Source organism: Triplophysa rosa, linkage group LG15, assembly GCF_024868665.1.
Source record: "Triplophysa rosa linkage group LG15, Trosa_1v2, whole genome shotgun sequence".
In the NCBI taxonomy this organism is placed as follows: Eukaryota; Metazoa; Chordata; class Actinopteri; order Cypriniformes; family Nemacheilidae; genus Triplophysa; species Triplophysa rosa.
In genome coordinates, this window is record NC_079904.1 from 11072262 (window position 1) to 11087465 (window position 15204).

The following is a 15204-nucleotide window of genomic DNA, read 5'->3' on the forward strand; positions in this document are numbered from 1 at the left end:
GTTGTTGCAGGGTTACATTTCCACATATTTATAACTGTTCGGCTGTTTTATTAAAGGGACAGTTCACCCAAAAATAAAAATTCTGTCATCAATTACTCACCCTCGGGTTGTTCCAAATCTGTATAAATTTCTTTGTTCTGATGAACACAGAGAAAGATAATCGGAAGAATGCTTGTAACCAAACAGTTCTTGGCCACCATTGACTACCATAGTAGGAAAATTTTCTTTGTAAATTTCTTTGATCTGAAGATAAGATATTTTGAAGAATGTAGGAAAGCAAACGGTTCTGGGGCACTTTTGACTACCATTGCAATTTTTCCTATGGCCAAGAACTGGTTACAAGCGTTCTTCTAAATATCTTTCACTGTGTTCAACAGAACACCGAAATTTATACAGATTTGGAACAATTTGAGGGTGATCTTGTCTATAATGGATCAAATAACTTACCAAAGATCTCAGAGAACATGAATCTACTTTAATTTCACACATTATTATGTTGTTTAGTGCTCTTTATGAGCATGCTTGCTTCACCTGAAGAGAGAATTTCGACACGCGCGCGCACACACACACACACACACACACACGCACACACACACACACACACACACACTTATTTATCGTTTCTAGTTTCTTTGTTGAATAAACTCTTGCATTTTAATAAAAGTAATTACTGACTGACTAATACTCTTCTGACTGAAAAATTCCACAGCACTGCTAAAAATAGCCGTCACACCCAACATGGTTTTGGATGAATGGCTACATGCATTATTATCATTCCCAAAATCAACATTTAAAAGCACTGAGTGATGGATATCATGCCATACGTAGCTAGTGGTTGGATGTGCGCAAATTCGTCTTTCTTTATTTGCATAACCTTTAGAGATCTCATAGCGAGCATATCTGTGTGCGCAAATTAAAAGAAAAGAAAATGCCTTATCCTGCTGTTGACACACACTCGCTCGCATTACTTCAGGAGGTATGCGTAGTTTTAGCTTTACAATGAGAAAAACAGGTAACTTGGCCTTGTCTATCCGTCACACGCCATCTACTCACAGACCAGGGGGATGTGTGTGCACATTGAAATATTTCGCTGACTTCTTTTTAAGGCCGAGAAATACCGAGACTTAAATGAAGCCTAAAATATTCAAGTGAATTTTGGTAACTTTTACGGAGTTCCAGCAGGAGTTGGTTGTAAAGTAAATAGTGGCCGTTTTTTTGCTGCTTTCTTTTATTTTCTCACACGAACATATAGTCAGTGACAGTTTGGGTGCAGTGAAGGACATCAAAACTGAGCGTTTTCACTTTTAGCTGATCGAGGGGGGTTAATAGAGAAGGTTCTGATGAATGTGGCCCCCAGACAGCCGCCTCAGACCGCTGCGTGAACCCGGCGCTCTCCGCTCAGCCTTCAGTGTATGTGATTTTGCACATCCATTTCATTTGTACGGATGCTGATTTAAACAATTTTTATGAGGCTCTTTGGGGAAGGAGGACCAAAGTTTGCCAAAGGGTCTTTTTTCACTTTTTATTTTCCAGACAGTCCCTAGGAAACCCTCATCGTTTTTTTCTCTTCGTTTTTCATTTTAAAGAGTGAGAGAGGGGGCATAACGAAGGCTGAACTCGAAAAAAGTTTTGATTAATGCAACAAACTCTGTAGCGAGTTTGCAGCAGTCACTTAGTTTAGTAACTCTGTGACTTTGTTTATATCCTGCCCGCTAAACTTACGTGCACATCTTCTCAAAGGGACACGTTAAGATTTATTCCTTCGTAAACAGTGCTGTGGTCATTTTGTTTATATGGTGTAACCTCAGCTGCCGCGTAAATTAACGTTTAACTGTGATTTTACAGGATTTGAGAATGTATTACTGAATATGGGGATGTGGGGAGGAATACACAACAAGGTTTATTGGGATTCAGTAGCATTGTGTATAAATGAGCATACGTTTACCTTCTGAAATGAAGCAGTCACAACACATTGCATGCAAGTTGCTTAATTTAGGAAGGAAGCTTGCCAAGAATATAAATGTAACGTAAAGTAAATAAGTATGAGTGTGAGTGTGCGTGAGAGTTTGACCAAATGCTCGAGCAACACAGAGTACAGTTTACCATGCGGGTATTTTAGCGAATCAAAACTTGTTGACTCTGAGGTTTTGCCCTCACGTACAGATGGAAATATGCGGATTATGAAGGATTAGGATTATATTGCTCTCCATCACCTCAAAGACATGTCATTTTGACATGTCTCTTCTCTTCTAGAGAATTTGTGACCCTGCATGTGCAAACCAGGCCAAAGTCTTATAGGGGCGGTTTCCCAGACAGAGATTAGGTTAAACCAGGACTAGGATTTAGTTAAATTAGGATATTTAAGTCATTTTTAAAATATACCTTACAAAAAACATTACTGGTGTGCATTTTGGGACAAACAATTGCGCTGATATATTTAAAGATGTGTCATTGCAAGTTGTTTCCGATCAAGACGCCTCTTAACATTTAAATGAGTCTGGGAAACCGCCCCATAATCTAATTTTGAAGTTTAATTTCAACCGTTGATTTCACTTAGATTTTAATATTTGACATGGTCTTACTCGCTCATTATTAAAGATATCAAGATGATGTCATTATAGAATGTTTTTTAGATTATGTAGCATGGTTTTATGTAGAAAACAGTAAATCACAAAAAAATGTCTTAAAATGGGTTTTCACAGACTGGGTCACGTTTGTTTAGTGGACTATTTTACAGATTTTTGAGTGCCGCAAAATTATCTCCTCAAAAGGAAAAAATAAATAAAAATCCTGACTGCAGGCAAAACTTTACCAGTTGAAGTGTGTGCCACTTAATTTTCTTTAAAGTTTCAGCAATAAAAGCAATTATTATTTTCTCTCACAACATTTATCACGCTTTAAAATGTTTAATTTTTTGGCAATTTTGTATCTTTTGATGTCTTTCAAAACTGCTTTGTGTAAATTACTTAAGGCATTATTTGATTTATACCTAAACAAGTGTATTTCATATTTGATTAACACATAAATTAGTATATTTGATATTTGATAAATACATGAATAAATATATTTTCTTTAAGATATTAATAAATATAATTGGACAAGCTGTATATTTTATATGTGATAAACACTATAATCAGTATATGTTATAAATGACACATGCACATTAAGTAGAACATTTCTTTACTGTTTACATAACATGTAAGTGCTTGCGTTTTGGTTTCAGTTAGAATGAAAGATGGCTTTGACCTTTCACTCCAAGGATCAGGATGGGCTGATCTTATCTGCTTCATGGCAGAGGTCAGAAGCGAGATAAAAAGCATCCCATAGTGAGCAGCACACACACACAAATGGAGGCCCTCACCCCATCAATGCAGGAGCTTGTCTTATCTGACCCATGCTGGGCGTCATAGTACCAGCATGCAAAACACAGCTGCGTCATCACTTACCTGCAGCTTTGCCTTTTAATTTGAATGAAAGATTTTATACTTGGCTTATAGGATCGGTGGCCAAAATGTGAACTACTTTACATCACTGGCCCGTTTTTGTGTGTGTGTGCCTGTGTTTTTAGATTTATGTGCATGAAATGCAGGTCTATGCAAGAGTTTAGCCTCTGTTGTCTGTTGTGATGCTTTATGGGTAATGCAGTCTTGGTGGTTTTCTGTGTATTATAGCTGCGGTTTGAGAGGCTGGCTCTATGTGACAGTTTTACGGTGATATGCAGTGTAATAGGTCAGAGTTGTTAAAGCTGAGTGTGAATGATGTTGTAAAGAGTCTGGCCGGGGGCCAGGTGGAACTCAAGCCTGCAATAAAGCTGCACGCTTAGCGTACAAACGTTCCTCGTGATGGTCGTATATACATCCACTTTTATATACATCACGCCTTACGGTAAAGCTTAAATGTGACATTCATAATGTTACGTGGCACATTTTAATGCGGGGTCTTTTTACCCCGCGCCCCTGCACGTTATCTTTAACCATGCTACTTTGTCTTGTCGTGACTTTAGATGTAGGACAGCGAGAGAGGCGCATCAGAGAGAGAGAGAGAGAGAAAGAGAGAGCGAGGGAGAGTACAGAACTGAAAAAATAAAGAGGGAGTGTGGGGTGTATGTTCTCCCCTGGCCTACTCTCTGGTATTTCCTGAAGGACTTTGACTAAGCGGAACCACCCTGGGCCCCACAGAGGGGAAAGAGCGAGAAAGAGGTTTTAAAAAAGAAAGTTGAGAATATAACTTAAAAAGCAAGTCAGATGTAAAGCATCCTGGTAAACAGGTGAATGTTTGTCATTTTCTAATCTTTTGTATTATCATTTGAGTAAAAAACAGCGGAAATGTGATTAAATAAAATTGCTTGAATTGGTTACAGCTAACGCAAAGAAAATGTGCATAAATGGGCAAAAAGCTGTCACATTAGATAATGTTGTAATGTAATATCTAAATCTGCTGTTTTTGTAAGGCAAGTGTCTCTAAGAATATAAATGTAAATATACTTTTGAACTATATTTGACTGTAATTACATGGTAAAGCATTGTGTCAGCAGCACAAAGGTCATGGGTTCGATTCCCATGGAACACACACACACACACACACACACAATAATAAATGACATAGCTTGCATACACTGTAAGTTGCTTGACAAACACGTAAATGTAAAAACGTAACTTGTGTTCCCTCAATGGGCTTCTTTGAGCCATAATGTGTCATAATTAGCTGACGTGTGTGTGCGCGCCCGTAAGTGTTGGCACTTTCACGGCTGTGTGTAGCGGGAGAGGGGAGGTTAATTGTGGGCTGCCCTCTGTAAATGGCTCGTCCCCGGCTGGTTATCGTGATTGAGTAATTAACTCTGGCTCTCGGCGCTCTTACCCACACTCTGTCAGAGCGCTGAACTCCTGACACCTCGCATTCCTCGCTCGCTCTCTCGCGCTTTCTGCCCTCTCGCTCTCTAACTTCAACTCGGCTCGTCTCGCCAGGCTTTCAATTTATCATCATTTTCCTTTCTCTCCGTGTCATTCTTGCCTTCACTCTCTCGCCTCCTGTTCCGTCTGTGTAAAATGTGTGTGAAAGTTAGGGTGTACTTGAGAGGGACACTTTTTTTTGACATTTTTTGTTTTGTAACAAATGTCCCGACAAATATAAAGAAAACTCATAAATTGAGCAAATCTTGTTTTTTATTATATCTTATAATGTCACTAGGTTTCTGTGGAAGTTAGGAAATATTATCTAAGCATGAAAACCTATTGCCTCCGAGGCTGTCTGTGTGTTAAGCATTTCTGTCATTGCTCTTCTTTCTCCCCACCCGTGTTAAAGTGAAAAAAAAGGTTAAAAAATGAAAAAGTATTTGGGTCAATTGAATGAGGTGAATCATAAGCATGCTTGGCAGGCAGGACTCTCGTAGGCTCGTCTCCGTGACGATGACCCTGCCAAAACATGTAGGCTCTGCCCGAGAAGATACAGCTCTTTAATGTTTGTAAACACGTAAACAAATCTCCATCATACCCACATAGGCACACACAAATCCTCGCTAATATCCAGACTGCATGTTGAGCGTTTCATTGTTTTAAAGCTGTAAACTTGAACACAAAGTTAAATAACGTTGTATTGTTTTCAAATTCAGATGGACTTTTGCTCTCTATCTTTTGTTTTCTTTATATAGTTTTCCTGTTCTGTGGCTGACTGACTGTTGTTTAAAAAGGGAAATCATTAGAGGCTTTGATCCCTCCTAAAGTTTACAACATCCCGGGGCAAACAACACACATATATTCAAACACACGCACAGAACCGCACAGCGCCTAACCCGACGTCGCAAATTTTACGTTTAAATTTGCCGTGTAGTTTGAATGTATGCTGTTGAATTCATTTTTCTTTCTGTCTCGCACATGTTTGCATATAAAGTGTCTGACACTTAGGGTCCGTGTCTCTTTACTGGAGTGGGTTTACATGATCATATAAATATTTATTAAACTCTTGAAGCAAGAATCTGAGATAGAAATGTTCTCCCTTGTGTTGATACAGATCAGAGGGTTCTGTATTGTCTTTTGTGTCTTCTTTACACACGAAAATGTTAAAAGCAAAGTATATTTGTAATTTGTTGGGAGTTCATTGTCACACCGTAAATACATTTTATGTAGCTCTAAAGATAGCATGATAAATTGGATCTAGATTAAAAACAACTTTAAAAGGAGTGAAGAGACACGTCATGCACACATTTCTATATAGATCTGTTAATCACAGGACATCCAACAGCCACTTTGGGCATATTCTAAATATGGTCATACTTTTGTGGATTTTTTTTGTGGAACACCTGAAGATGACGTTTTATTTTATGCAAAAATATTAAAAGCCCTATCGGAAACTTCTTTTATCCGTATTTACAGACTTTTTTAACGTCATGCTCAGTCATGTTGTGGGTTTTCTTTGTAGATGAGATTTAACAAAGGTTGCTTGATGTTTGTCAAGGTCTGTCCCACCAAAAGTACTAAATTCCTTTACGTTAAGTGCACAGTCACACACAATAAAACTCTACCCAGATGATGTTTATCGCTTTTATTTATTGTCTGTTTACATTTTATTTAACATACTGTACATGCAGGCACTGATTTTCCTTTCCACCCAGACTGTACACATAATTCTTTTTAAAAATCCCATGATTTGTAACTAATATTTGCCTGTAAACTTGCTCTTGGACTTTGTCTTGACTTGCTTGACTTTCTGTTTAAGAGGATTCACACGCACGGGCAATGCCTCTGTCATCTTCATCAAATTGTTACAACTCTAGTTTTATCGCTGGTAAATGCTTCATTTTGTAACTTTAAATTTAAATCAGTACGCATTTTTGTGGTAGTCTGCATGTGAAGATTTGGACGTGTGACAGAAGCAGCTGAGATGAATTTGGCTTTCAGAAAAATGAAGACTAATTATGATTAATTTGTTGCTTTAATGCAGGCCTTGATTATGATGGTTGCATGCTGTTTCATGTATTGAGGAATGAACGCTATTTAGGTAATTCGTTTTTTTACCGAAAGTGGTTATGTATTTTAAATTATTTAATTGGAGTTCAAATGGAACCATGAGTTACTGACTGTAACTTCTATAGTATGGATACAAAAATTTTTTTGAAACGACAGCTCCCAGCTGATGTTTTACATGCGAGTCAAGGCACAAAAGTGCTGTTGTGAAAGCGTGTGTGTGTTCTGGTTCCTTAGAACCCTTAGAGCCATGGTGTAATCAGGACACCTTCAAACCTTTTACTGCCACCCCGAGAAGCACCCCTTAAAAATCAACTTCTGTCTAAGTGTGTGTGAGAGTTGCAGTCCCTGCAGAAGAACAGAAGGGGTGGGTTAGGCTACAAGAGTCACATAATCCATCATGCTTTGGCACTGGGAGAGGGCTGGAAAGAGGGGGTGCTGGATGGATGGCCTGCCTCTGCCCTCACCTTCCCCCAGAGACACAAACCCTGACACCTGTGTGTGTGGTGCTGGCGATTTGTGTGGGTGTGTGTGAGTGAAGAAGAGAGTGGGGGGGGGCATGGGGTGGGGTACGTACAGGTTGGGAGGTCCTGTTAATAAAGAAGAACTACACCACCCACTCTACATTTTCTTCCCTTCATTCTTGTTTGTCTCTTTTTTGTCCGTCTAGGACTTTTTGCAGGGAGACAGCTCCAAAGCCTTTAAGCTGCTGGGCTGGAAACCACTCGTGACGTTTCAGGTGAGCGTTCCTGTAAAAATCTCAGCCATTCACTTCATGCGCTCTCGAAATGTGCTCAATTTATCGGTGCGTGTGTGTATTTGTACAGGAGCTGGTTAAAGAAATGGTGGACGCAGATATTGAGCTCATGCGGAACAACCCGAATGCCTGAGCTCACACGCCTTAAGTCTCCACACTTGCCAAAGGAGCGGTTCTCATGTGTTTGTGTGTCTGCGATTCGGCCACGGGAAGAAGCTATCTACTGCAGTTCTTTTCCTCTATCATCTTTCCCCCCAATTTTAGCCTTTTGACTCCACTATTTTATGAGGGACCCTGGTATGGCCTTTCTACACTCCATAATACTGTCATGTTTCTGGTTATGTGTATGAATTTTTTGTTTGTTCTGTCTAATTAATTTCTGTCCATTTTAATGAAGATGTTTTTATTCATGGGCTAATTGATGAAAATTGTATAAATTAAGAATTAAAAGATTTTCTAGATCTTTCAAAGGCCTCTGTTGATTTTCTTCCTATTGGCTAATCCCCTTGATACAAAGTAACAATAATCAACAGATTGAAAGTTACAATTTCCTTATAATTTGTAACAGTTTTAAAGTAAAGCATAATGTGGCTAAATGAATTCAGATAGACATAGGCTAGTTGAACGTAGTTTTAACCCTTGCTTTTACCCACTGTTTAAATCAACAATGACGTTTAATGTCAGTAAAATGTATAATTTGTAGATCAACCAAACGACATTCAAATAAGATATTGTTTATTGAATAAGTATGAGATTACAAGGTAATACTGTTTCGGCCTGTGTCGTTGTATTTTAAGTAGCCTACTTTTCAGTTATCTATCGCCTAAAATGCAGTGCTAAATGCGCCGAAACCGGCCCGTGCCAGGTCTCGCGGGTTGCCTGGCGGTCATCTAACGCCGAGCACAACCGCTCACTTGTGTTGAGAGGATCGCGCGTCCTCGAGGCCTCGTCTATTCCAGATGCTCCTGCACGGCCCACCGTGAGCAGCTCAGGGAGCCGTAACTCGGCCTTGTAAAGCGGCTCATGTTTAATCACCTCTGACGTAGGGCGCAGCTGGGCCACTGAAGCCTGACAGTGAAAACATTTCGTCGTGCGAAAATCCTCCGGTGTGTTTATTTGCAGCGGTGACGCGTTCGTGCTCATCACCGTAACAACAGCTTCAAGGGACCTCTGTCAGTGTGGCTCGTATCCTCCACGAGAGGAGAGAAAAGCGGTCAAATCAGTTCCTAAAACGAGTAGGCCTATTCCATGCCAATTCAAGCGCCATATTCTTGGTAAGATCATTTGACACCGACGTCGAAAGAAAGCGGGGTCTATGAGTTGCCTTTTTAAGACAGGCGAGGCGATAGTGGGGGCGGTCGATGTGTGTGTATTTGTGCATCAAGAGTGCCATTTAAGTTTCTTACACAGCGCGCCAGTGTGAGCAGGCCTGATTGAAACCAGACGTGTCTAGATGCTCCGCGAGCGAATAAAGCACTTTTCCACTGGCCGGGGTCGCGAGCTCTACCACATACAGGTGCACGGGCCGCCGAGCAGCCACTAACTGCTTTATATGTCTTTGCAAATTTATTTGAGCGAGGAAATTTCTGGTCTTTGGTTTGACAACCATGCCGAAGTTCCCGTAAAAGCAGTGGGGAAACATTAGATTTCCAGTAAGATTCAAATGAATTCAGGTAGGGTATAGAATTCGCGCGACGTCTGATTATAATAATAGCCTAAAATAACCGAAAAAAAGAAACGCTGTTAATTTTCAAATACACATTTAAAGCGCTAAATAAAATAGGGACGTACAGCTACTCTTTCAAACGAATAAAATAATTCACGAGGAATAAAAGGATCGCGCACAACTTTAGACTATTTCATGAAGGCATGGAAATTAAATTTAGTGGTTCTCCTTCCTACTTTTTCTATTTCTAAAATATCTGAGCTTATCAATTAATGTAGACTAGCCTATGTGCGGCTAGTAATGATTTACTTGTTTAATCATTTTAAATGTTAAATTTTGTATGATCATTATACATTATTCATGTAATTGATCAATCGTTTTATTTGTTAATTTTAATATATAGCCTATAACATTTTCTGATCAGTAGTAGGCTATGCCACCAGCAAATATTTTACTTTTTATATTTTATTTTCTACTTCGAAAACTTGGCTCAAGAGAATTGAGAAGAAAAATATATTAAGACACGTATCCTATAAACTGTATTGTTCGTCTTTGTTTTTCTTTTGAAATCAGATTGACCCAATAATGCCTTTTTTCTGACCCCTTTGGAAGACCAACGGATTGTGTTTGCTTATTATAATTTCAGAAATAACTATATTATATATTAAATATATTATTTACTATATTGATATTATTACGTTAAGTAAGTTGACATTTATATTTTAGTGCAGTATTGAATAAATTGTTGTCCGGCATCAGCAATATAGGGAGTAGATTTGTATTTTATTTTCATATTTTTTTAAGGTTTAGTATTAATGGTTTGCATTGGTGAGTTTTTAAATGGTATCAGATAAATGTGACGTATTATGTAAGACTAAAAGAAATCTTCTGGATGAGTGCGGAGCGTTTATTCCTCAACTGCTGCATGGACCTTTTATTAACATTTTTATTTTTCACTTATGTAGTCGCGTGTCTAGGCGTGTGAGAGATATCAGAGATGAAGCAGGTGCTAGGTTAATTATCGTAACTTAGGCTATAATAACATTGAGAATCTATGCCAATTACAAACTGCATTGTCAGCATTGTGTAACTGTGATTTAGGCCGGGTAGGCACCGGTTGTTTGTTATGATCTTATAAAAAAATTTACACGAAGATTTGCACTGGTTTCAAATATAAAATATAAATAGATATAAATGCATTATTTCATCAAATCAATTTGATTATTTTTGTTGCTGTTGTTATTTTAATTATTATTTAATATAGGCTATATTTTATATCCTTCTGGTGTTATCCTCTCAAACTGTCTTACTGCACCTAAAAAAGAAAAGGCTTGCGTGAGCAATTAAAGTGCTAAACAACAATGCATCGAAATGCATGGTCCTGCGTTTAGCCTGCATTAGCAGACGAAAGCGCGTGCGTACTCCTTTGCACCTGACAAAACTGATTTTTTATCAGTCGGTAATGAAAACTAAATTGGCTATATTTGTGCACAAAGACGGCTAAGTATGTCACACCGGATTTCACGCAAGATACGAAACGAAATAAACACACCTCTGAGGCATATTGAGAAATCTGCATCTGGTTAAAGTGTGTTCGACACGTACAAGGCTTTCTCTGCTATATCATATTCCCCTTGCGAGCAACTCAAGCCTGAAACACGCAGTTGATGGCAACAAAGACACCTTTTCACTGGCACGAGCCCTTAACACTGCCCTCACGCACCTGTAATGCATTTGGCACTTAAGTCCTTCATACAGAGTCAAATCGCCTCGGGCTGACCTTGCACACAAAGAGACGTATTTGTGTGACGTTTATTTAGTTTTCACTCTTCTCTTTTCTATTCTTTCTGTATTTTTTTCTTAATTTCTCGTTTGATCTGTCTGTCTTTGTCACTGTTGATTTGTTTCTCTCGATTCACACAAGGCCTAAACCGTTTCTGTGATTTAGCCATGCGCAATCTTATTTAATCGTACCATTTATATTATATCAGAAACAGCTAGCTGCGCGACACAATTGTATAAACACAACCCTTCACTAAAAGGACGCAAGGCAACAGAGGTCCACGGTTTCTACTGACGTTCGGCTGTTTTGTTAAAATCGCTACGCGCACTAGCTTATCTGAAAATTTTCTAAAATGAAACATAAAACAGAATTACAATTCGTAATTGTTATTTGAATTACACTTAAAATTAAATTAGGTGCTTTGTTTTTTATTACCTCAGTGTTTTTTAATTTATTTAAAGTTGACAGCCATTTTTTTGGCTTAGTTAAAATACCTTTGTAATTTGTTTAACAATTATTCTATATAAAAGTTAAATAAAAGTCAACAAAATGCATCCCGAGTATATGTTTTTGTTTGCATGTTCTGGGTAAATTAATCATTTGATATATCGAGCCCATGTAGCCTATTGCATTGCTTGGCTCAACATATCTGGCTCAAAGCATTTCTTTTATCTGCTGTTTATCTCCTTTTTCATCTATCATATGTTTACAAGTGAAATGTTTTATCAAAACCAAGTGGACAATGGTTTTCTACATTCCTCAAGATTGAAAAATAGCTGTTCACTTAAGTGATGGTGTACAGATGTAACTTAAAAGGAAACCGAGTAAAAACGCTCATTTAGCTGCCTTACACAAAGTAACACCACAGTAAAAAATAAACTCTCTCTAAAGGCATAATAATCTAGGATCTATTAACAAAATGTGTTAGACAGCCTACGTGAGATAAATTACAGGACGTTTCAGGTCATACAATATCGTAAAAACATAGTATATCGAGTTATAATTCTGTATAAATTCTACCGTTTTAAGAGTCTAAAGAGGGGGTAAGGTCAAGGATTGTTCGATAATATCTCAAATAAGCGCTCAGTTAGTTGAAAATTTGTACTTCGCCTACTTTGACATCATATTGTAGCATATCTTTAAATAGGCTAATAATACATTATTTTGGTGTGCTGCTGCTTTGTTATTAGCAATGCTATTTTTCAGGAATACAGACCCCTTGCATGCGTAAGTGAAAAATAATAATTTCCAGATGTTTTTAAACCTTTGCCCCTTGGGTCCCCCCCACCCCGCGTGCCAGCATAGTGTCTTATTAAAATATGTTCCAAAGTTATATTTAGGAGAAAATAGGACAATTGTCAAACATTTGCTCTTTATGTTTAAAAAACGATTCAAATTTGTATATACTTTAAAGGGCTTTAGTCTGTTAAATTGATCAATAATAAGCGCTGACAATTATTTACCTAATGTATTCAACAGGCATTATAAATAGATAAATCACTCGAGAGTTTAACTCCAAGAAAACGAGAATTTATTTAACAAATAGTAACTTTGGATATTTTCAAAAAATATATGAGGAAAAAAGTAACTCAGTTGTACAGTCGTTACCTTTCTATACTGAATTGATTATAAATAGTTTAAGACATTTCCTTACAAAGTTGGTCAACTTGCTCTAGCATAAAATAAATTAACAAATTTCCCCACATCTGCCTTTCGTCCATTTTGACGAGCAGGTAGAGAATGCTTATGTGCAGTCCGACGACCACAGCAGACTTATTTTAGGCCTACTTACCAACACAAACTGGCATATAACCTCGAGTTCACTGTCTAATCGTTTCCTTAAATTACAAAAAACATGGAAAATACAAATATATATTAAACAATTTTGAAATTCATAAAACTTTTGGTCAGAACTTGCTGCAATCGTATACAAAGGCTCCGGGAGCCCGATAGAGTGGCTGACTGGACGGAAAAGCCATTTGACAGCTATTGCTTCCGGTCACCGGAGATATCCGCTGCGTCTCGAACATCTCGCGCACCGCGTGAAAGTTCTGCTGCTGAGCGGGATAGCTCGCGCTCAGGTGTCCCAGCTCTCCGGACTGATTGAGGTACCAGGGTGCGAGTCGGTTCTGTTGCAAGTGCTGGCTCTCCTGACTCGAGCTCTGATGGGGGTGTGAGATAGAGGAGGCGCTTGTTGTGTTTGTGTATTCCGGTAAAGTGTTATCCTCGTGGCCCCGGTCCCCAGTGTAAAGGCTCGTAGCTTGCATGTTGCAGTGATAGGTGGCGGGCTGGCCGCAGGGTGGACTGTAGTGCGGCTGCGGTGATGGCGAGTAGGTCAGAGACACTGAGCCTGGAAGAGCAGCGCGAGAGGCCGGGAGCTCTGCGGCGTGCTGTGGGGACCCTCGAAGTCCTGCCATGATTGTATCCATGCTAAAACCCTGTTGTGTCGTTTGCGTTTGAGGACTCCCGCTACAAGCGCTCCCGCCGCTCTTCTCCGGGCTCTCCGTTTTGGCCACTGCGCTGAGTGGTGGAGTACTATCATGCGGAGGCGTGCAGGCCCCGTTCTCCGTCTTTATTTCCCGGAGCTTCACTGGCTGCTGTGGTTCTTGCTCGCATGCTTGTTGTCCCGGGTTATCTTTGTCCTGTCGGTCCCGCTCCTCTTTATCCCTCAGCACATCTTTCTTCTTAAAGCGGCGCCTTCGTCGCAAGAAACTGCCGTTTTCAAACATGTTATACGAGTCCGGGTCTAGAGTCCAGTAGCTGCCCTTACCTGGCTTCTTATCATCTCGTGGCACTTTGACGAAGCACTCATTAAGTGATAGGTTATGTCGTATGCTGTTCTGCCAGCCTTGCTTATTGTCCCGGTAAAATGGAAAACGTTCCATGATAAATTGATAGATCCCGTTCAACGTGATCTTTTTATCGGCGGAGTTCTGGATAGCCATGGTTATAAGCGCGATGTAGCTGTATGGAGGCTTCACCATGTCCTTTGGCTGTTGCGCAGGAGCGTATGGCCCATAGGCGCGAGCCATCCCACTGGGGTACTGCTCGTGCGCTGCATGAGAGTACATACTCATAGGCGCAGGCATACCGGTATATCCTCCACCGGCCGCAGCTCGATAAAACCCTTGCTCTCCGGTGATGTAAGGCACTACGCCTAGAGGGCTTGGACTGGACACGGGGTAGCGCGCCTGCATCGTACCCCTCTCTCCAATCCTCTCCTGCCACGGAAAAACGGAGAAAGATCTGGTAAAAACTAGCCAGACGTCTTTGTACACTTCAGAAAAAGAAGGCAAATGTTTTCATAGCATTCCAAAGTTCTCCACTTACACCTTTTCTTTGAAGGTCTCGTCTTTAAACTTGTATCCAAAGTTCCCTTCAAGTTGATTTTCAGGGATCAGACTTGGCTGTGCAGGCAAGAAGCAAAATGTCTTACGTGGAGAAGTCGGTGAAAAGTGAAAACCTGTGAACTTCCCTCATCCGTCACTTCAGAGGGACTTTTTCACCGAATTACCAATTCAGCCTTTTGGCTGCGCAAGCGCTCCGCCCCCAGCGCGCCGGACGACCAATGAACGCTCGAGTGCTCCGTGGAAAGGCTGTACCCGAAGACCGTTTCCATGTGGGCATAGACATAGCCTTTACTTGAAATAAAGGATAAGTCAAACACAAACACAAGGAAAGACTAGAGATGTTCACAGAATATTCACAAATCCCCAGGTATACTGCTAGAGCTGAAACAAATACACCGCAGCATCGTAATATTAAATGGTAAATAATTGCTGATAATATGGAAATAGGATTTAATATGACACATTTATCTTTAAGTAAATATCAACGTGCCTTTAGCAATATGATATACACGAGGTAAAATGATTGTACTATGCATTTACAGATGTTGTCTTTAACAGAAATAGCTCCAAGTTTTCGTTCACGTCCCGCACGCGTGGCTCAGGGTTCATTCAAATCATTTGGCACTAATAGATTCGCTGGAGATTTTGCTTTTGGGAAACAAATGTACTGCATGTGAGCAAGGTCAAAT

The 15204-nt window shown here is 39.7% G+C and overlaps 2 protein-coding genes across 3 annotated transcripts in view; one reads left to right on the forward strand and one right to left on the reverse strand.

Annotated features, from left to right (window-relative positions):
• Nucleotides 1-8184, forward strand: part of gmds (GDP-mannose 4,6-dehydratase) — a 63058-nt gene extending 54874 nt beyond the window's left edge. For both annotated transcript variants that reach the window (XM_057352709.1, XM_057352710.1), the window contains 2 exons: nucleotides 7630-7698; nucleotides 7787-8184. In XM_057352709.1, coding sequence (XP_057208692.1) covers nucleotides 7630-7698; nucleotides 7787-7849 — 132 coding nt within the window. In that variant the 3' untranslated portion in view covers nucleotides 7850-8184. The remainder of the gene's footprint in view (nucleotides 1-7629; nucleotides 7699-7786) is intronic.
• A 4495-nt stretch (nucleotides 8185-12679) lies between these two features.
• Nucleotides 12680-14672, reverse strand: foxc1b (forkhead box C1b). Its single transcript, XM_057352705.1, has 2 exons — nucleotides 14496-14672; nucleotides 12680-14386 (listed from the first exon to the last, which is right to left on the reverse strand). The coding sequence occupies exon 2, from the start codon at nucleotides 14360-14362 to the stop codon at nucleotides 13073-13075; it is 1290 nt and encodes a 429-aa protein (XP_057208688.1). The 5' UTR covers nucleotides 14363-14386; nucleotides 14496-14672; the 3' UTR covers nucleotides 12680-13072.
• Nucleotides 14673-15204: the final 532 nt, after the last annotated feature.

Excerpts from the sequence above, each read along its gene's own strand:
- foxc1b (XM_057352705.1), bottom strand. The coding sequence starts at position 14,362 with ATGCAGGCGCGCTACCCCGTGTCCAGTCCAAGCCCTCTAGGCGTAGTG.